This window comes from Malurus melanocephalus, unplaced genomic scaffold, assembly GCF_030028575.1.
Source record: "Malurus melanocephalus ecotype Western Australia unplaced genomic scaffold, MMel_1.1 scaffold_178, whole genome shotgun sequence".
Lineage (NCBI taxonomy): Eukaryota > Metazoa > Chordata > Aves > Passeriformes > Maluridae > Malurus > Malurus melanocephalus.
The window spans coordinates 828,875-850,733 of NW_026623410.1; the positions used below are offsets into that span (position 1 = coordinate 828,875).

Consider the following 21,859-nt stretch of genomic DNA (forward strand, 5'->3'; position numbering starts at 1 on the left):
CTGGCTGACTAGCACCTGCCAGGGCTCACCAGGCATCGCTGTGGGCTGAGGCACTCAGATACCTGTGCCTTATTCCTCATCTTGGGGACCCAGAAGCCTCTCTTTCCTTCCCTTCTTCAAAGGRCATGCATGAAAGCTACAGACTTTTGCATGGCCAAATACCAAAGGAGGAGTAGGGGCCCCAGTTAATTATGCTCAACTCAGATCTCTATGCATCTCACCTGCAGAAGCTGCTCCTTGTGAGCCAGCTGCTGAGTCAAACGCTGAACTCTCTGCTCCTGGGCCTGCAGCTCACGGCTTTTCTCCCACTCCAAAGTCTGGAGCTGCTGAGCTTTGTCCTGCAGCTCTGCCTGCAGCTGTTGTACCACAGCGCGCAGCTCCTGCAAGGCAAAAGCACATACCTTGGAATTCAATCCTCAGCACACCCATAAACAGCAGGCCAGTCTGAGGAAGCCAAGACCACCAAGGGCTGTGGGAACAGCTAATTGTTCTGCAGTGCTAAAACTTTCATACCTTGAAATACACTTCTGTGGTGTTGCACATTTGAATTTATTTAATTTCCCATCCATCTAAACCCTTGCTCTGGCCAGAGGCAGAGCTTTAGTCAATCACAGCTAACCTGTGCAACAGGGGGCAAGAACATTGCAAGAAGAGATGGGACATTTGTACCAGCCCTACAAGTGACAACACACCCACTATCAAAGGTCTCTGCTCTAAATCCTCAGCTATGACACTAAGGAGGCTGGAGAATTTTCCCTGCCACGTATGACAAGGGGTTAGGCAAGTGTGTTCAGTTTGGTGTCAGCAGAAATGATGAATGAGAGCAGAGTATTGACTATATCAGTGCTTCTTAGTCATGCAAACCCAGAAACCTCCAGGCTATGCACTTGTTATACCTGGTTGTGTTTCCAGGTTGCCTCTTTCTGCTGCTCTTCCTCATGAACCGTGGTCTCCAGGAGCTGGGTTGCTCTCTTGGCTTCAGCCAGCTGATGCTCTTTCTGGTGCTGAGCTCTCTTCAGTTTCTGCACCTCCAGCTTGGTGCAGAAAAGCAAGTTCTGAAGATCAAGTGGTGACATTTGCTGCTCCTGGGGTGACAGTGGACTTTCTGACACCTACCAAAAAACAGGGTTCAGAGAAACTCAGAGATTCTCTTCACATGAGGGATTTAAAAACCAGGATCCCTGCAGAATGAAACCATGTGTATTTGAGGCTTTCCAGGACATACCTGCAGCTGTCCCAGATGGTTTCTGTGTAACATGTCCCGCAGYTTGGCCATTGTCTCATTCTGCCCTTCGATGATGTGGTACAGCTCTTCTGTCTGACTCCAAGCACAGGAAGCCCAGTCAGTRGCAAACCAAGCACAAACTCTCCCATCCCAAACCTCCAGCCTGGATTATGACACCTCAGCACCACATGAAAGAGCTTTGCAAGAAATAATTTACTGAGATGCAGGATGCCAAGCTATGGCTCAAGCATTCCTTTTCAGCCACTGCCCACAGGGCTAGCATGGTTCTGTGTTTTGGTGAGCACCACCTGCCCACCCAAAACTATTACCTTACTGTCTYTGCTCTTCAGGGCCTCGTTCAGACTCTGGATTGTACGATCTTGCCTCTGCGATGTTTCTTGGACAGATTTTAATTCAAAATTCAATTCATTCAGCTTTTCCTGTAACAACTGAAGACAGAAATAGGTTGGGTTTGTTTAATCCAGCCTAATGCTCTATGTAAACACCCCTCAGACTCTCTCCACGCCTTACTCCATACAGCCCTGCTGTTGACCACATCAAGATCAACGTGGCTCCCTCTAGAGTCTGTAAACACTGCTAGAGCTGGGTGAAGACTGGTGAGTAAACACAAAGGCCCTTCACAGGAGTTATTCCAGTGCTTCTGCTCCCTCAGGTGCAGGACAGAGGTTTCAGGCTTGGGTTCACAGATCATACTGCCTCCTACATACTACAGGAGAATCTCACTCAGGCTGCCCAGCAGYCCTCCCTCCCGATTTCTATCATTTGTTTCTATTTCCTCAAAAGGAAAGGGGCTGCTTCAGCCCAAAAATCAGAAAATMTGAAGGAAAAATATCAGCATGGAGAAGCTACAAAGTCACTGATCAGATCAGTGGCTTATTCAGCATTAAGTTCTGGCTTCAGCACAACAGAGCCCAGCCAGTGCCAGGGTGCCTACAGCACAGCTGCAAAGCGAAGGGGAACCAGCTTTTCACTGGTCTGTATGGCTGGTGTACAACCTGAGAAACTTTTGCCCTTGACACTCTCACCCTAAAGAGGCAACCATCCACTCAGACAGTTTCAGGACAGTTTGCYGCTTTCACCATAATGCTCATGACACAGCACATGTGCAGTTAAACAAGTGTTTATTAGCATTTTTAAACATGGTGCCTGTTGGCATTCTTGAAGTTGGATCATACACCTCTTCCTATGAACTTACTCAAGCCTCAACTTCTCAAGGAGCTGGTGCTGCCACATAACTTCCTCTTGTTGCTCGTTAGTTTACACACCTGTCCTGTTATCTCTTCTCAGGGAGACACTCCCCCTAACCTGTTTAAACATTTCTAACTGCATTTACCGGGCCTTGGGTCCCTATTTCCTCCAAGCTTTGCAGTCCAGGCAGCTCCAACACCTTATGGCTGTCCCCACATTGAAACAAACAGTCCATCCCAATTTTTCTTCCCACATTTAACCTGTTTTTCCAGAGGGTATAATTTACCTTAGAATTCAAGGGCATAATAAAGAACATATATCACTCTAAGCATGTGTTAATAATGATCTGCCTCAAGAGAACTCAGATACATGTTTCTTTTCCAAATATTTGAACTGAAACGAAACCAGGACACTCACTACACTGATCTCCCTTGCTGCTTGCAAAAAGAAGGCAGCCTTCACCACCTTCTCTCTTGCACCAGGCTTAGCCCATGCAAATCCAAGACACAGGGAAACAGCCCTGTGCATCTCCTTCACCAGCTCCTTGCCACCAGGCAAGAGGAAAGTTCTTACTGAATAATTATTTGCAAAAATAAATATGGAAAATCTACACAGCCCAGCTGCAGAATTAAAATGTAAATTACTTTMATTCAAGCTGGCAGACAGCAGCACTGAGACACACACTAGCATACACCCTTGCTGGGAGAGAAGTGCAGGCACCTGCCTCCAGCCAGGCCAGGAGGCACCCTCTGACACTACCCACATCAGACTCGCTAGTCATTGGATGTGCTGTTCATGAAGAAATACCTTGTTGGCAGCTTCAAAGTGCTGGATTTTGCCCTGCAGCTCTGCAGCACACAYATCGGACACGTGCTCCCCTGCTGCAGGGTTACCTGGAGCCGGCTGCTGACGTTCATCCTGCAAATTCTGAAAGGACAGAAAGAATAAAAAATGAGAGAATGGCTCAGCTCTTCCACTGGCYGCTTCTATTCAGCTGTTGGCCCTCACAGACCCTGCAGCATGGGTTTAAACACGCCCCACTTGCTTTTCTAACTGGCTCTGATACATTATTCTGCCTGTGCCTCCCTTCCCCTGGGAGGCAGGATGGTACCAGCAGCTTTCTGCCTGATCTGCCAGAAGCCCCTGTCTCTCATCACGCCTGAGCCAYTAACCCAGCAGCTTGTTTAGCTCTAACCACTGTCTGTAGGCYGATGATGGATCTTCTCCCCATACCCAAACCATATCCCTGAAACCTGGTCTTCTTCCCATGTGCCTTGCTGACACTTTAAAAAAGCTTCAAAACCAGCACTGAACTGGTTCCCATGTTCTACCAAGCTTCTGGGCTTCATCAAGCCCAGAACCATCAATCCTTCCCAACAGCTCCCCTCCTGCCATGACCTAGCAACCACCCCCTGCTCTGAACCCCTCCACTTATGAATTTCTGGGCTTGCCTTCACAGCTCCCTGTACTCCAGYATCCACACCATATACAATTCCCTGCAGCTCCTCAAAAAGGAGCCAATTCAGTGCCACAGCTGAGATTTTTGTTTTTATAACACATACCCATTTATTGGGAACGTAAACAGCCTACTTTGTGACACGTGGCCTGCCAGATCCGGCWGGCTGAGCACAACACTAATCCCTTGTCATCCCTCCTTACAATTTCACCACCTCCCGCCCAGTGAGTTAACTCCTTAGGGCAGCACTCCATCCCTCCCTGGCCCTCACAGGACTCCTTCAGTATTCCTGAATATTAGCAGCAACATGAAACCAGCTGCACTGGTGCCTGCTCTAGGTGGGAGCCCTGGAAAGGGCTGCAGGGATGCAGCACAGAGACCATGGAAATGTGGCAGGGCTTTTAGAAGCACACGCAGGAGCACCAGCTCCAAGCAATGCAGCACAGCAAGAACAATCAGCTCTGATTAGCTGTGTCAGACTGAATCCTCCTCTTCAGCAGCCACAGAAACGCTGTCTGTGGGAAAGCCAGCCAGCACAAGGAAGCTCCCTCAGGTCTGCCCACTGCCTCTCACAAACAAAAGTAACACTTCCCTTTACCCTGATATTTTGTTAGGATTTTAGTGAAAACTTACATTCATTGTGATTACAACTTTTCTCTGCCAGAAGGCTTTGGATGAGACAGGGAGAGCTGCTGGAATCTGTCACAGCTGCTATTTTTAAATAAGGTTGATTAAAACAGAGGGGAAAAAGGAAAACACGTTTCCTCGATTTTCACATTAAAAAAAAAAAAAAGGCAGAAAAGCTGGAAAGAGCTAAAAGCAGGGAGGGGAAAGGCAGAACCAACTCCAGAGTCCAAAGTCCCAAAGCCCAAGCTGCCTCCCTTGTGCCTCCCTGCAGCCATGTCGGCTTCTCCGACATCAGCATTTTACTGACAATCTCCTCAGCAGTGCCAGCGCACACTGACCCCAAAAGAACACTTTAAAAAAAAAATAATAATCAGGGCATTATCTGTGCTGAGCTCTGCCCAGCACAGTGGGTAAGAGCCTGTCTGTCAGTAGGGCACTGCTTCCCTCCTTGCCAGCACAGCACCGAAGGCAGCTGCAGGAGTGTCTCACAAAGGCGTAGTGCCACCTTTCTGGGGCTGTGCTGGGGAAGGGGAGAAATCGTTGCTTCAACAAAATGTCCAGGAAGGCAATACCTAAATCACATGCCTCAAYACCAGACTGCTCTGTGAATTCAAAGAACTGTAGTTTCCCAGAAACAGTAAGAGAACTGTGGTCCTGTATATCCCAGAACTTCCTTTCACATTTATGCACAGGAATCGCTGGACAGCAGCAGTACCTGACTTTTAGGAAGAATGCTCTTTTACAAAGAGAAAGAAAAATCTTTTCTACAAGAACTATTTAGCCTACTAGCTGAATTTTTGCTCTTAAAGCCATACGAAGGATTAAGCCCTTCCCCCTTCAGCCAGACCCTGCACCGAAGAGCTGCTACCGTCATGGCAAGGAACCGGCAGTAAAAAATCCCGCAGGACAAATTCCTGGCAGGGACGGTTGGATGGCAGAGACTGGATAAACTGCTCTAAACACAATTCCCAGACGACGATGGCCATGTGTGACACAAAGCCAACCTGTAAACGGGCCACGCYGACTGTGCCACGTTGTTCAGAGAGCGCCCCTTTTTGTCCTGCAAATCCCTAGCAGGAAAATCATCTGCAAACGACACCGATGCCCTGGTTCACATCTTCGGCTGCTGGCTGCCAGCGTGATGCCTTCGAGCTCCAGATGAAAACTAKTTTCCCTACGCTCCTCCCTAGCATCGTTTCTTGAGCAGGCTTTTATGGAAAAAAGCACACAGCTCCGGGAAACGCCCGAGCAGATGGGGCAGCAAGCAGCACCGGCTAAAGAGGAAGAGCAATTCAGCACTGCCACAGTTGCCATAGTAATAAACKAGCATTTTCCTAATCCCCCAGGGCTACCTACAGCATTAGGCAGCACTAAGGCTGCTAATGGGAATGCAATTAGCCTGACATGGATATTCCTGAATTGAAGCTGACTGTGACCTTCTATTCATTACAGAAAGTAGTAAGGAAGTTACAAGTTCAGCTTTTTGACTGCATGCTAAAGAACATTTCATTAAAGCCAGCAAAACAGAGGCAACCTGGAGCTACGACAGATAACAGCATCCCAAAAGGAGCTTTCATCACCTCTCAGCAACACCTGCTGCTAATTGATAGCTCTTTTCACAGGATCAGAAAATAAACCAATTATCTTGAATACCAACCCTAAAGTCATCCTCTGGCACAAATCCACCTGCRAGGAAAACACCTTTTCCTCAGGGCACACGCCACAGATGCCTGGGYGGCTCTGCACGCTCGGCAGGTCGGAGGCCTGACCTGCAGAGGYAGGGCTGGAGGCAGGCGTTCCTCACACTCCAACCATTACTCAGGCACAAAGAAAACACATTTGCTGGAAAACACATGCCCAGAAGCTTAAAATATTCCCTTTGGTTGTGGATATAAAAGCCACACCGACTTGTTAAAGAGAGAGATGAAGTGAAACTGGTATTTTCTCAGCGGGAAAATGACAAAGAGCTTAGACCCACCTAGCAGGCTGCATTGTCAGGGAGGGCTGATAGAAGGGGGGCCAGGTAAATTTCCCAGAACATCAGGAGGAAACGGGAGACAAGAGAATGACTGAAGAGAGAGGCAGCACACCTAAAAAGGACCGAGCTGCCTATTCTTAGCCCCGATTCAGCCACACGTGGCTGTCTGCATTATCTCAGCACAGAAGAATCCCCAGTGGGCTCAGCACTGGACCACGAGGACAATGCTCAATGGAAYGGCAGCACCATGACCTCTACCTGTACCCGCAGCGGCATATAATCCTCACAGAGGTCATCCCACAGCTCCTGCAGCTCAGAAATTTCCAGGGGAAGGCCCAAAGGAGCTCTGGAAAACGATTTTCTGTCTGTGTTCAGGAAGGCAGAACTAGCACACGCTAAGCCAGCAGAAGCACTGCCATCTGTCAAATCACGGCTGAGCTTGGGAGGGGGCAAGCTGGACTTCACAGGAATAGGTAGTCGGCTGCCTCGGGGGCTCTGAAGGGGTTTGTAGTCCAAAGTCTTGATYAAATTGAGGGCCAGCTCCAACCTGTTCCCGCTTAGTGAAGAGCTTGSGGTCATGCGGTCATCTGAGAAATCATCACATTTCCCATTTCCTTTCACCCCTTTATCTCCATCTTCATCCTTCTGCTGCGGAGGGCTCGCCTCCACGGTGGTGTCCAGGGACTCGACGGAGGATGCAGGCGTGCCTTCCTCCATGCTGTCCCCATCCACAGCCACCCTSGAGCTGATAGACTCGGCCACATCACACACAGATGACTCCTCGTTGCCCATGCTGGCTGACCAGCGGCTGGACATCCCACAGGAGATGCTCCTGGCCACCTTTCGGGGCACTTTGCAGATGGCTTCATAATCAGCGTCGGCCACACGCAGGGCAGCACAGCCCCGGCAGCGTCGCGGGCGGTTCCCTGCCCCCTCGGAGCCGTGGCAGCTGTGCGGCTCCAGGCCATGCTCTTCTTGATCCATCCAATATTCAAATCCCGAGTAAGYGAAGTCCTCCTGAAGGAGGGCAGCGTACCGTGCATCAGGCAGGTTGGAAAGATCCACAGTCCCCTCCCCAGCCTTGTCCTCCGTGCTGGAGTCGTCGTTGTTCCTGCGGTACATGCTTGCGATGCAGAACTTGAGACGGTCCTTCTCCAGCAGCAGCTTCTGCAGGCGCTCGATGGAGAGGGCTTCGATGCGGGCGATGACGGTGTCGAACCTGTAGATGCGGTCCAGCATGAAGGCACACTTGCTGCAAACGAACTCGGACCTGCCATCCCGGCACAGCTCCCTGCCCAGGACGTGGGAGAGCAGCACCTGGAGATTCAGCTTGGCCGCTGTGTGAAAGATCCATCGCCGCTGGTTGCCACACAGCTCCCGGCCGCAAATCCGGCAGTTTTCCTTCATCCTCCCTCTCTCCCGGCACCCAAACCTACTCCTGGAGGCTCTCAGGAGACCTTCCCGAGGTCAGCRCATTTCCCTCAATCCCTGAGCCCACCGGCACGTCTCACCACACTAATCCCTTTTTCAGGGTGGTGACACGCCGGGACTCTTGATGCAACACCCTACACCACCTCCTTCACATCTTCACAGCCACACCTGGGCTGGCCCCTTCTCCCGGCTGGCCCCCCSGCTCCGCCGATGCTGCTTCCTCGCCTCACAGCTCGACCCCCCCGATGCTGCCCCCTCTCTCCTCACAGGCCCCGTCCCCGGGGCTGCCCCTCACCGCGGGCTGCCCCTGTCCCTCCCGCCCCGGCCCCACCGCCCCGAGCCGATGATGCTCCTGCCACGGCAGCGCCCGGCTTCTGGCTCAGATTTCAAGATGGCGGCGGAGCCCAGCCTCCCGCGCATGCGCACTGCCCGCAGTGCCTGCCGGGATATGTAGTCGCCACGTCCGCGTTACGCATGCGCAGTGGCGCTCTGCGCCGCCTCGGGAYACACGGGCAGCGCCGGGAGGCGCGACAATGACAACGACAACGATAGCGATGGGTCGCGACGCGACAGCGCAGGGGGTTAGTCTGTGCCAGCGCCCCACACATACACACTAGTGCTTGGCTCCTATGCCAGCCCCTGTCTCAGTGCCAGGATRCCACCCCAGTGCCTGTGCCACGTCCCTGTCTCCATGCCAACGCCAGTGTCAGTGCCGGATCCTCGTCCCAGTGCCGGATCTTGACCCCACTGCCATATACCCGTCCCAATGACAGTGCCTGTTCCCCTGCCAGGTCCCCACCCCAGTGCCACATCCCAGTGCCAGCCTGTCCCAGAGCCCAGCCCCGGCAGGCAGTGTGGTGGGCATGTCCCTGCAGCACAGTGCCACCGGCACCTGCACAGCAGCCCATGCCACCTGGTGGGCAAACATCAGGGTCCCCACAGGACCCCCACACAGGCAACTCGTACACTGATAGCCCATGGCTGCTGGGGACAGCGCCGTCCCACCAACATGCAAGCATGGCCAGAACTGTGCAGCTGCCAGGAACATGCCGCTCTGATCTCTCATGGCCCGAAATCCTGCCTGGCACCATGCCAGGCTGCCGGGAGTATTTTAAGACTTGGGATTTAAATGGCAGACAGGCGCAAGCGGCACCAACACCCGCAGAAGGACTGTACATGCTGGTGGCCTGTCCCCTGACAGCTCACACGGTGTCCTCCGGGCCCCCTGCTCCTCCCAGCTCCATGGCAGCCACCTGACACTGCCAGGCTGAACATGGCACAGCCCTGGCCACAGCCTCAGAAGGAGACAGCGATGACAAAAACCAACCAAGCCCTGGGTCGACATGCTCCTCCCTGGGGTGCTGGGCTGGGGTCTCCCCACCCTTGCCCACCTACCTGCCCCTCCATGACCAGGGACCCCTCCAGACGCTGCTGCAGGTCGTGCTTCTCTGCTGACAGCATTTCCACAAGCTGGTTGCTGGCAGCCAGCTCTTGGGTCAGCTCTTCGATCCTCCTGAGGGGAAAAAAAGGACATGGGATGCTTAGGGACTGGGCTGGCCCTGGGATGATGGGACAGCTGGCAGAGGTCAGTCTCTGGGGCAAAACTGAGCAGCCTCAGGACTCCCCTTCCCCACAGCCCCCACCCSCCTTGGGGTGGCCCCTGTACCCCACCAGATAGGCACAGATAGCCCCCCAGTCATGCACAGCACAAGTCCCTTGGTAATCCCCAAGGACTGGCATGGGGCACGGGTTGGCAGCATAGAGGGGACAGGTCCTGGACACCTACCTCTGGGCCATGGCACCGCAGCCATCGTCGCCCTTGTCCTCTTGCTTTGTTCTCGCAGCTTCCTTCAGCTTCCCTGTCAGCTCCTGGCATCTCTCCGCCTCAGCTCTGGCCAGCGCCGTGGCCTGCTCGGCCTCACTCCGTGCCAGCCTGGCCTCCTGCATGGCAGCAGGGTGAGCCTCCACTCACCGGCCACCAGCTCCTCCCTGACCCCACCATCCCTCCTTGACTCACTTCCTGCAGGAGCTGGATCTTGTTCTCCAGGAGCTCATAGACATGCTCCGACTCCCGCTGCCGCTCCTCGTACTGCTGCCGGAGCGCGGCCTGGCTGCGGGTCGTCTGGTTCTCTGCGGCCACCCTGCCAGGCACAGCACAGCATGGCACRGCCTGCTATGGCATGGCATCTCCCATGAGATGGCACAGCCTGGCACTGCATGGTGTGGCTTGGCAGTGTGCAGCATGGCATGGCACGGCATAGCACGGAATGGCATAGCCTTTGTGAAAGCCCCCACCCCAAGCCAGCTGAGTTGGGTGATCTCCACCACCCCAGGTGCCCCCAGCCCGGCTCCTCCCATGTCCTGACACTCCCAGCACTGCTGCCCTGGGGACACAGCTCCTCTGGCATCAGGTCATGTTTAGGCTCTGACCCACCAGAGCACTTGTCACACACTCCCAAAACCAGGGGCTCCCCAGCTGCTGTGCCACTGGCCCCCCCGCTATCGGTGCCCCACAGTGACACACCCATGCCATGGCCCCTGGGCATGGYGCTGCCCTCCCCCACCAAACAGGTGCTGTTCTTTATTTTTGGCTGGCGCCAGGGCTGTAAGAAGAGCCCTGAGGGTGCCCAGCCCCACTGCAAACCCCTCCAGCCCCAYTGCAGACCCCTCCACTGCCCGCTCTGGGCAAGGTACACGCAGACACCCCTATCCCCGTGCCCACATAGACACCGCAGATGGCACACTGGCACCAGGTCAGGCAGCTCCGGGCTGAGGGGCTTGGCCAGCCCCACTCACCATGTGTTGTCCAGGGCTTGTTGCTTCTCCTGCAGCTCCCGCTTCAGGCTCTCCACCTCCACCTTCAGCTCAATGTTCTGTGGAGCAGGAAGGAGGTAGGTAGGATGCCCTCATGCTCGCCTGGACCCCCCAGCCCCAGTGCCCACGGGAATGAAGCAGAAGTGACATGGGGGACCCCCACCCCATGGTAGGGATTTTGGTGCTCGGCACGGGTGGTATTTTAGCCTGTCGGCGCTGGGATAGGGTGTACCCACTCCATCTGTCTGCCCCCAAACTTGCACTGTCACCCACCCCTGGCACCCCACCCGGCTGGGGACGCATTCCCCAACCCTCTCCCCGCTCCTGTCAAAGGAAACGAGGGGCAAACTCCCACACAGCAGCTCCGCCAGCCCCAGTGCCCGATGCCCTGCCTGGCATCCCCCCCGGCTGCACTCCCCTGACCCATTCCCTCCCAGAAAAGAGAGGAAAACACCCTCACCCCTATCCCCCACGGACACTCACCCGCCGGTAGACATCGTCCCGGTTGTCCTCGCCCTTCTGCTGGACGCGCTCCTCCAGAAAGTAGATGCGGAGCTTGAGGCTGAAATTCTCCTTTTTGAGGTCATTGAGGTGCTGGGAGAGCGTGCGGTACCCATTAGCCATGGCCAGCGCTCCATGGGGCGGGCATCCCGGCACCCCTCACATGGCGCCGCCGGGACACAGCCTAGGCTCCCTGCCCGCCCGCAGCTCCCGTCGCTGGCCCCGCTGCTCTCCCTTTCCTCGTTTTTTTTTTTTCGCCTCCCAGAGCTATTTGAGGAATCGCTGGAGCGGGGACAGCGGGTGGTGAAACCCGAGCCCCGGAGGCCCCCACGCGCCGCCGCCGTGAGGGCGGTGAGGGGAGCGTGGCGCCCGGCCGGGCTCGGCCCCCTCTCCCTTTGCCACCGCCACCTGCCCCGCGACCCCTCCTGCTCCACACCCGCTGCTGTGTCCACAGCACCCGCCACAAATCCTGCAAGCCCCGCAGAGTGCGGGGAGAGCCCCGGCGGTGCCATTGAGGGGGGTCCCCGCGGCCTCACCTGCTCAAAGTCCCGCAGGGTCTGTGTCTGTGCGAGGGGACCCATCCCCAGATCCCGGAGGAGACACGTTTGCACCAAGGGGCCAGGCTGGCGCTGGGCACCCGGGACACCGCCGGACCCCCTCGGCTCGGCTGGCACAGGCTCCTCGTCGCCTTCACCCCACAGCCCGTCTTGGGAAGCTGGCAGGGAGCAAGGGCGAGCAGCAGTCAAACAAGCACAGTGGCTGCTCCACAGCTTGTCTGCCTCCGAGGAGAGACCTGGGGACGCCTCGGGGACCCCAAAATGCCACTGAGGCGATGCACGGGCACATCCCCCTGGGTGGGGCACGGCAATGAAGCATGCAGGGTACCGGGGCTCTCGGGGTACCTTACCCGCCATGGGTCTGGCTCCAGGAACCACGGCTGGCACGTCACTGCTGCAAGGGTCCCTGCGGAGAGCAGGACACGGCTGTGTCACACCCGGCATCGGRGGTCCAGCCCCCGGGAACCCCCCTGTACCACTCTGCGCTGTGCCAGAGGGACCAGGGAGGATGAGGGGGGGCCCACGGGTGTCTGTGCACACGTGGGGACACACGTGTGTGCTGTCACAGCCGCCGGGCAGCKGCTCTGAGTGCAAAGACACGAGGCCCTGGGGGCTGTGCAGATGGCAGTGTCCCCTTAGCAGCACTTTAGCTCCATTAGCAGCCCTGTCAGGGCCACCTGAGCCCCCACAGCAGACCCTCACAGCCCCCGGGAGAGGGTCTGGGGTCAGGAGGCAGGGCTGGCTGCTCTCCGAGGGACCCTGTGCCTCCGTGCTYTCATGGCTCACCAGCTCCTCAGTGCAGCCGTAATCGGGTTTATTTTCAGCTCAGAAGTGTGAGTCATTTCATGATTTAAAAGTAACAGAGAAAGAGAAACCCCAACAAATAATTAAAAAAAAAACCCTGGGTTGTTGGGATTTTTTTTTTCCTTTTAAAGAAATCAGAATGTGTATTTTCCAATCTCAGCCTGACAGCTTTTTGGTGGGGTCCCGTGAGCAGGGAGGAGGGCACTTGCCCCAGAGCCAGTGTGAGCAGAGTGTACTGCCCACATGCTGTCCCAACAGCTGAGTAGGGACAGCATGTTCCTGTGGCACAAGCCATGGTARGGGTCCTGGGACCATGTCCCCAGAGCCTTGCACACCACAGCAGCCCCTCGCAGCACTGCCAGCCTGGCCGGCAGCAGGGGAGGCAGACACAGGGTGCCACAGCCCCTGCAGCAACAACCGGTCATGGGGGTAAACTGAGGCACGATGGTTTTAAACACACCAGCACTGGTCAGGCATGGCTGTGTGCCCTGCCAGGCACCGTAAACCAGCGTGATACCCAGAGACAAAGCACCCAGGGGTGTGGCACCTGGAGGCACAGCACCCAGAGGTGCAGTGCCTGGGGCATCTTACCCAGAGGTGTGGAACCCAGAGGCACCCGAGTTTCCATAACCAGAAGCATGATGCCTGAGGAGATCCAATTTCCAGAGGCACAATATCCAAGTAAGTGCGAGTGACCTCCGGAGGCGTGAATCCCCCAGGAGGACCAGTACCCAGTGTTTGATACCCAGAGACAAAACATCCAAGGAGCCACGATACCAGCCAGAAGATGCACAAGGATGCACAATACCCAGTGGCATGGTGTCCTAAAGACATGCCTGGAGGCAAAATACCCAAAAAAGCACATTAACCAGTGACATAACATCCAAGGCATGAAGCCCAGAAGTGCAATATCCAGAGACACAACAAACAAGAGGGATCACAGCCAAACACCTGCTGCTCAAGAAGACACAATACCCTGAGGCAAAATACCCACAGAGACAGTACAACATCCAGGGAACTGCAAATCCTGGGGATGCTGTGGGGTGATCACCAAGGAGCCAGGAAAGGGCTAAGGCTTGCTATCTACAACTTACACTGTGTACACTCTGTGCTAACTTTGCAGATGGAGATGTGAACAGCTGACACCAGGAAAGGATGACTTGGCCAAAGAAAGAGGTTCTGTGAGATGGGATTGTCCTGCTTTGCCTCTGACAAAATGCACAGAACGGGACAAAGTCCTATGACTGGAACTCTGAAGGACCAAAAAGTAACTTTTTTCTGATTAAGGTTTTTTTTAAACATAACACACTTACTACTGCACAGGCTARTAAGCTGAATGAAATACAAGCTGCCATATTTATGACTCTGTTACTCAACTTTCCACTTAGATTATTCCATATGTAACACAGGAGGAGGGGGATAAGATCAGGCTATACATAAATGGGGTAAAAATTWCACCTAGTTAGGAGGAAGACCAAAAAATACCTTGGAGACAGTCAAAAGGCTACTCTCCCCTTCCTTTCTCCCAAGTCAGGAGCACCTTGATAAGTTTCTGATTTTATTATTATTATTATCATAATTATTATTATTTTTACTATTATTATTATTATTACTTGGGTTAACACAAGTGTGCACCATCCTGAGAGGGAAGAGAATGGGTCCTAAATATTGGAAAAACAAGAATAAAGTAATTATTGTTGCAATATTGAAGGCTCARTGGTCTTGTGTACAAAAGTAAATCAGAGTCTCCTCTCTGCAAAAAAATGGAGACGTAGAATACACTGCTTTGAAATCGGAAAAGGAGTAATTTAAAATGTATTTGGCCATGGCTGAAAACAGGGAAAAGCAACTGCAGAAACATTTAGAGGAAGAGGAGGAGAGAAAAATAAAAATTGGAAGGAAAGGTAGAGATGATGCTTATTTGAGCTTCCAATCCCTCTGACATATGGATTAGGAAAGTAATCTATATGACTTGAGGGACAGGATGGAAACATATGGAGTGACCCCAGTGACAGAAAACTGGGGAAATATGATTCTTTGTCTCCTTCAAATCCCCCTGAGTAGGAAGCCAGATGCATTATGGAAACAGAAGAAACAGCTGAACCTTGGGGAGGAGTGGAAAATCATACTTGAAAACCAATCCCATTCAATCTGATTCCATTTGAAAAGTGCTGTGGCCATTAGCCAGGATGGACTGAAATTCAGCAGTGGAATCCTATCAATGCATGCATAATAACATTCCGATTGCAGGTGGGCCTCCTCAACTATTAATGACATTTCTAATATCTAAGGAAACACAGATTCCAATATTAACACAGCAGGACACTGAAAAACTGAACAGAGTTAAAAACATTGGAGTGAATGGAGCGAGTGCTACGTGCCAAACCACCAAGGCTAATTTTGGGCTCCCAGGCGATAAGCCCATGTCCTCCCCTTACTTTGCAATAAAAGAGCACAATGAAAACATTTTGGGTTTCTATGTTCTGAGCAGCCAAACCTGGCAGCTGATGTAGAGCTGTGTTTGGTCCTCCCATTCAACCCTGACCCTAAAAGAAATCCAGATACTCCGATGCATTCACCCAAACAGCAYTTACACTCCCTCATTCAAAAGCTACTAATGTTCCACGATACCAAATCTCTGCTGCAGCACGGGATTGAACTCCTCAAGTTACAACTGATTTGGAAAAGAGATAAATCAATGCCAGAGCCCACTCCCCATATAAATCACCCATATAAATCACCCATATAATTCACCAGTTAGACTGAAAACTGGAACACAGATGGCAATTAACTGTTGATTACTGATACGTAGGGTGAGAACAGATTTGCAGAATGCCAATGCCACTACTGAGCCTTTAACCACTATTGTGCCCAATATTGAGGAACTGGTAACTCAAAATCAAGGAGTGTCCCACTCATGGACAGCAATCCTGGTGGTAAAACATATGGGTTTTGTGATTCCACTCCAAGAGAATACCCTATGGTGGTTTTATGTGCCAGGAAAAAGATGAGCCTTGGGCAGTCCTACATCCCAGCATCAGGGGTCCAAGCAGGAGGTTAAGATCCTTGGAGTCTGTTGGATAGAAAAAGTCACTTCTGTTCTCCTGCAAACCCTAGAAGAGACAGAACATGGGCAGAATCTAACTTAACATAAAGGAGTGGCAGCAGCTTCTGGGAAATTCAGAATTATTAATAAGAGAACAGAGGTTGTTCCAAGAGCTTGGTCCCCTATACCTGAACAATCCTCTCCACGGGAAATGGGGGTTAGATGGATATGGCTCCCATTTTAAACTGTGTCAAAAGGGGCTGGAAGAGCCAGAGAGAACCAGACATGAGCTGCCACTCTTTCAATGACACTGGAATAAGATATTCTGACTGAGAGAAGGGCTTGCTGTCCCTGGTGGGGAGGTGACACAAGCGGAACAGATAAGGAAAGAACAAAGAGAAGGACAGAGTGAGAATATTCGGGGGAATACCCAACTGACTGATACCAGGCCATCCTGTGCTGGTTACAATGCTTCAGACTGGGACCRTGGCAATGGTATTAACAACCCAAAAACAACCTTATGCCTGGTAAAAAAAATATTACTGCTCAGGGCCACCCTGAGGCGGGGCCAGCTCTGGGGTGAATGARCAGAGCACTCACTTTTCCAAAGCCCAGCCCGCCAACACCCCGGTACAGCAAGAGTGGCAGCCCCATGCCTGGCCTCGGGAATGCTGGGCCAGCAGGAGCCCAGGGCTCTGCCACAGCCATGGCTGGCTGGGCTGAGTGGGGACTCCCCCCTCCCAGTCCCTGTGCCCAACACTGGGAATTTGTTTGCTGTGAAGGGGAGGTCACTGCAGCGCTGCTGGGGCTGCAGGAGGACAAGAGCCCTTTCATGCTGCCTATGCCACCCTGGAGCACGGAGCAGAGCTGCCGGCACAGCACGGAACGAGGCGGGCACAGCCCTGGGCCCCCCACTCACCGGGCAGCACTGCCCACCCCCAAGTACCTCCTGGCACGAGGGGCACCACATGGCCATGACTCAGAGCMCCCACTGACTCACAGCATCTCCAGGGCAGCACAGCAGGGCCACTGAAACCGCTTTCCAGCACTGGCACCTCAGGGAGCCCTCGGAGAGAGGGGAGGACACAGGGGTGGCAGCCAAGGCCATGCCACCTGGGCTGTGTGACAGTGACTGCTGCCCACAGGGAAAGCATCCCGGGATAAAGCAACCCCAAAGCACCAGGCGCTACGGAACCCAGCAACAGCAACTCACCTCCTTCTGCTGCTGGATCACCTTCTGCAGGGAGACAGATGGACAGAGGGATGGATGGATGGAGGGATGGATGGATGGATGGATGGATGGAGGGATGGAGGGATGGATGGCAGGCCCAGTGCTGTGCTCAGCCACGGCCACTCTCCATGCCAGCGGCTCCTGGCTGGCAGAGGGGCTGTGGCAAGGGCCAGGCAAGACCAGGGCGAGTGTGACAGCTCAGATGGTGAGTGTGGCACATCCCAGCTCCCTGATGACTCGTTGGCACAAATGTCTCAGCGGGGGCGGAGTGCCACCATGGAGGAGGTGGAGCGGGGACAGCCGTCCACAAACACGGTGGCTGCCTGAGTGTGTGTCCACAGCACAGAGCGCACGGCACGGCCACCCACCGACCTGCACACGGTAACAAGGTCTCCATTGAGCACAGCGGGACGGGGGGAGCCGGGGGCTGGCGCTACCCGCGATCSCGGAGAGGCGGCTCCCGGCGCGGCACCGCAGGCGTGGCAGCCGGCACAGCTCCCGAGGCCCAGCAGCCCTGGAGAGGTGCCGGGACAAAGCGTCTGGCCAGCGGCTCAGGGTGGAATCGGGGAGGGGCAGAGCCAGAGCAAGAGCAGGGAGGATGGAGTAAACGGGACTGGGGAGACGGGGCAAGCCAAGCTCCCCACACCAACACCAGCACCCTGAACCCCTTCCTTCAGGGCYGTGCTTGGCCCAGCACCTCCCAGCAAACCTCACATTCCCAGTGCACCGAGGAGAGCTTAGTGATGGTGCAAGAAGCAGCCCAGGATCCTACAGGACCCCACAGCTCCTGCCCTGTCACCTGACAGACACACATTGCCCTGACACCCACAAGTCCCCATAGCACAGGCCAGCGAACACCAGTGTTCCCACATTGCTGGACAAGGGACCCCTGTCCCTTTCATGCGCACCAGTGGCCCCAGAGTTCTCCTGGGCTTGCCTGGTRCAGGGCCCAGAGAGCCACCAACCCGGGGTCCCAAAGTGCCGTCACCAGCCCCACCCCACGGGACCCCAGCARCAGGAAGGGACACCCACGGCCCAAGGGAATGGCGCCTGGGACAGGAGTGYCCGGCCCTGCACAGTCCGAGGGCGCGCACCCTGATCCCGGCCGCATCTCAGCCGCATCCCGGCGGCACCCATGCCCCGGCTTACCTGGGCCTCAACCTGCCGCGGCATCACCRCAGCCCAGCGTGGGCACCGCAGCCCCCGCGGGTGTCCGGGGCACAGGCAGCCCCTACCCGTGCCAGGGACACGGGGACATCCCGACCCGCATCACCCGGACACGCGCACCCGCGGATGTCACACGGACGCGCTCCTCACCTCCGCCGCGGGGCTCGCATCCTGCCCCGCCGGGTTCCTCCGCGCCGGGCCGGGCGGCACCGGGCCACGCACCGGCGGCACCGGGCCGGCCARCACTGGGCCGGCCACCGTGGGCACCGGGCCGGGCCGCCGGGTCCCCGCAGGAGCTGCCGAGCCGGCCCAGCGTGCGCCGGGGAGGCGGCTCTGCGGCACCGGTCGGCTCCGCCCGCCTCTGCTTCCCCTCCTCCTCCTCCTCCTTCTCCCTGCCTCCATCCTTCATCCATCCCTGCCTCCCAACATCCATCCCTCCCTCCTTTTGACCCCATATCCTTCCTTTCCTCCCTCCCTCCATCCCTCCCTCTGATCCCCTGTCTTTCCTTCCCCACTCCCTCCCTCTGCCCTCTCCCTGATCCATGTCTCCATCCATCCTTAATCTCCCCAGCCTCCCCGCCCCGCAGCCATCCTGTCCCGGGTGACACAGCCACCCCCCCGCCCCAACCTCCACTCCACCCAGTCCCTCTGAACTGAGCCCCAATCCTTCCTCACACTTCAGCCCCCACAAAATAATCCTCTCCCCCCTCAATCCTTCTTCCAACTTCACAGTCTCTCCAAAAGAGACCCAGTTAGCCAAGATGCCCCATGGCACCCCGAACCATCCATCTTGACACCCCAATTACCTGTCCAGTAGTCCTTGTCATCCATTCCTTGGATGTCTCCATCCCAACCTGACACACCCAATGACCTTTGCCACCCCAGAACCCTATGAGTTCCCAGACACTGTTCCAGCCCCACAATACTCTCACTTGTTCTCTATTTGTCCATGACTTCCTAGTCCTCCACTGGGACATTCCTATACCACTTGATCCCCATAAACCCCCTTTGAACACCCACCATCCCAACAAAACACTCCCAATCTCCCTCACCCCTTTGCCACTCCTCATCCCAACTCCAGTAACCTCAGTCCCCTTTGATGTTCCTAATTCCCTTCCCTGCTTGATACCCCAATATCAGTGCTGCCCCTGCCTTCTCCCCCAGACCCATCCTCTTTGCAGGGACCCTCCTCCCAATTTCCTCTTGCTGGACCCCAGTGTCCTCTGTCCTGCAACTRCCCCCATGGCCACCCCAACACCCCATGGCCACCAAGCAGAGCCTGCCCAGGACCCTTGTGTGAAATGATGACCAAGGAGCCTGGCAGGGGCTAAGGGTTACTATCCATATCCTCTGTGTTACCTGCACGGATGGAGATCCACAGAGCTGGTGGCAAGAAATTTGGCTGAAGGAGGAGGTCCTGTGGTGATGGGATGGTTCTCCTTTGGCTCTGACAAACGGAACAAAGTCATATGACCAGAAATTTGGAGGACACCGTGGCCAAAAAAGTAATTTTTTTCTGATTAAGGGCCATTTAAATATTAAAATACACTCCCTTAATAAGCTTAATGGTACATAGTACCACGGATGTAGCTCTATACTCTCCGCTTAGGTTGTGCCCTACGTAACATAGGAGTCAGGGGAGTTCGGGCTGTAAATRAGGAGGGTAGAAATTTTTCCTGGTTAGGAGGAAGACCCAAAAATACCTTGGAGACAGTCAATGGGCTACTCCCCTCTCCCTCTTCCCAAATGGGGACACCTTCGTAGTAAGATTCTGCATACAATTGTTATCATCATTAGCCTGGTTAACACAACATTATGATTATTGTTGGAGCTCTATTGCAATCTCTGCATTTATCAACAGCAATTCTGTATTTGTATTTCTGCTGCTTTGATAAACTGCACTATCCATGAATTTGGGATCCTGAAACTTCTTATGGAACATGAGTGAACCTATGGTGTTAAATTAATAAGCTGCACTATTTGTGTGAGGCTGTACTCATGCAATTTCCTACTGAACACAACCAGACCCATAGTGCCAAATTGGCTGTACTCAGAAATTAAGCTCAGCTGGCCCCAGCATTCTGATCTGTCAAGACCAGCTGGAGCACAGGTGGGTGTATTTTCTGCCAAATTTCTTACTCTAAACTCAACACCTGATACCAATGGGGTCAGCAGAGGGGTGCCTGAATAACCCCCACACTCCATCCCGGTTGCGGTTCATCAGCTACCACAGCCCATGTCCTCTGGGGCACCCATGCTGCTGGCCCTGCCAGATTTGGGACCCCTCCAACCTTTGGGTCCCCTCCATTTGGCTCTCTTGGAGGGCAAGGAGTGGGGGGACATGCCTGCTGGCACTGCCACCCCGCCAGCACCCCCAGTGTCCCAGCACGCCCCCGGCGAGAGTCGAGGTGCCGTGGGGCTGCGCCTCTGGCCACAATCCCCAGGAGAGGGCACCAGCTGGCCGGGAAAAGCCGGCAAATGCGCTGTCACAGGCGGCGGTGGCTTGGCCACGCGTGTCCTCCGCACAAACATGCCACAGGCGTGGGAGGGGAGCCACGGAGGCGCTGGGCAAGCCCGGGCGGTGCCGGCGCGGGGAGCAGGGCGCCGGGATTCCAGGTGCCGATKTGTTCTCCGGGCACCTTGAGCGAGSTCCTAATGGCTAAAGCAGAGGCCGGGGCCGGCGCCTGGCTGTGCCAAGGGCTGTGGGACAGCGGGTCGTGTCGTCGTGTCGCACCCACAGCAAATGCCGCAGTGGGGGTGCCCCCAGCCCACGCCACGCTGGAGACGGGCTCTGTGCCAGTGACAGTTTTGTGCCGAGGGGCCGTTTCGGGGCCGCTGCAGATTTCACCAGCCGCTGCCCTTGACCGCATCTCTCACCCTGCGCTGGCCGCCCTGGACTTTGGCCGCTCTGGCGTCACGGTTGTTCCTGGCTGTGGCTGCAGTGTAGCACCGGCTGTCGGTGGTGCCGCGCTGTCCATTGCTGCACGGTGTGCGCAGTGCTGGGCTCTCCCACCTCAGCTGCGCTGTCTGCACCGAGGAGCTCATCCTATYCCGGCCACCTCCTCTCTGCTGGGACAGGTCCAGCACTTGGGCTCTGCTCGGTKTAACAGCCTCCAGATGTCACACAGGGCAGTTTGGTCCAGACCTGCTACTTGAGGAAGGGCCCAATCCTATTAGGACACTTCTTGGGAGCGCTGGGTCTGTGGTGCCCACCCCCAGTGCATGGAAAGCGGTGGAAGGTAGGGCCAGACGCTGCTCCCTATGGGGTGAGTCTGGTCCAGGTGCCCTGTGAAGGTTTGGCCTCATGGACGAGGGGATRCCCTCTATCACTTGCCATCCACATGCTGGGCTGTGCCCGGTCTCATGGACACCCCACCATCGTGTGCCAGGGCCAGCACTTCCCACTGCGAGGTCACTGGATGCAGCCACGTGGCTCTTGCCCCATGGAGGGCGTTTGCTGGGTGGCTCCCATGCRCCCCACGTCATTGGGAGCCAGTGGCCAGGGCTGGCCCCATGCTCCCGGCCCCTTATCAGGGGCATTGCTCAACAGTGGGCACGAAGTCGGGGGTGGGCAGGGGCCATGGCACTGCCTCWCTTCTGAGCTGTGGGATCCGGGGAACCCCCATTTCTGGGCGAGCTGGGGAGGGCTTGACTAGGCTCGCCACGGTCTGGGGCCGSGCTGCTCTCTGGCAGCGGCACCCCCAGCTTTATGGGGAACCACCCGCACCATCGTGGCTGCCACTGCCACTGCCGTCCCCTTTCTGCCTTCCTGAGTTGTGATATGTGGGACAGGGAAACTGAGGCACGGACGCG

At 55.3% G+C, this 21,859-nt stretch overlaps 1 protein-coding gene across 13 annotated transcripts in view; it reads right to left on the reverse strand.

Moving 5' to 3' along the window:
* LOC130577438 (myomegalin-like) overlaps positions 1-21,440 on the reverse strand; it is a 38,472-nt gene extending 17,032 nt beyond the window's left edge. For 4 of the 13 annotated variants that reach the window (XM_057372783.1, XM_057372782.1, XM_057372786.1 and 1 more), the window contains exons 1-6: positions 6,754-8,196; positions 3,242-3,361; positions 1,555-1,674; positions 1,226-1,318; positions 897-1,112; positions 222-380 (exon numbers count right to left, since the gene is read on the reverse strand). In XM_057372783.1, coding sequence (XP_057228766.1) covers positions 222-380; positions 897-1,112; positions 1,226-1,318; positions 1,555-1,674; positions 3,242-3,361; positions 6,754-7,902 — 1,857 coding nt within the window. In that variant the 5' untranslated portion in view covers positions 7,903-8,196. Of the gene's footprint in view, positions 1-221; positions 381-896; positions 1,113-1,225; positions 1,319-1,554; positions 1,675-3,241; positions 3,362-6,753; positions 8,197-9,321; positions 9,440-9,712; positions 9,868-9,943; positions 10,068-10,722; positions 10,800-11,223; positions 11,335-11,777; positions 11,957-12,148; positions 12,205-13,193; positions 13,683-18,196; positions 18,277-19,405 lie in introns of those variants that run through there. The other 9 variants (XM_057372787.1, XM_057372785.1, XM_057372784.1 and 6 more) reach the window with 9 other exon arrangements.
* Between the last annotated feature and the right edge of the window lie 419 nt (positions 21,441-21,859).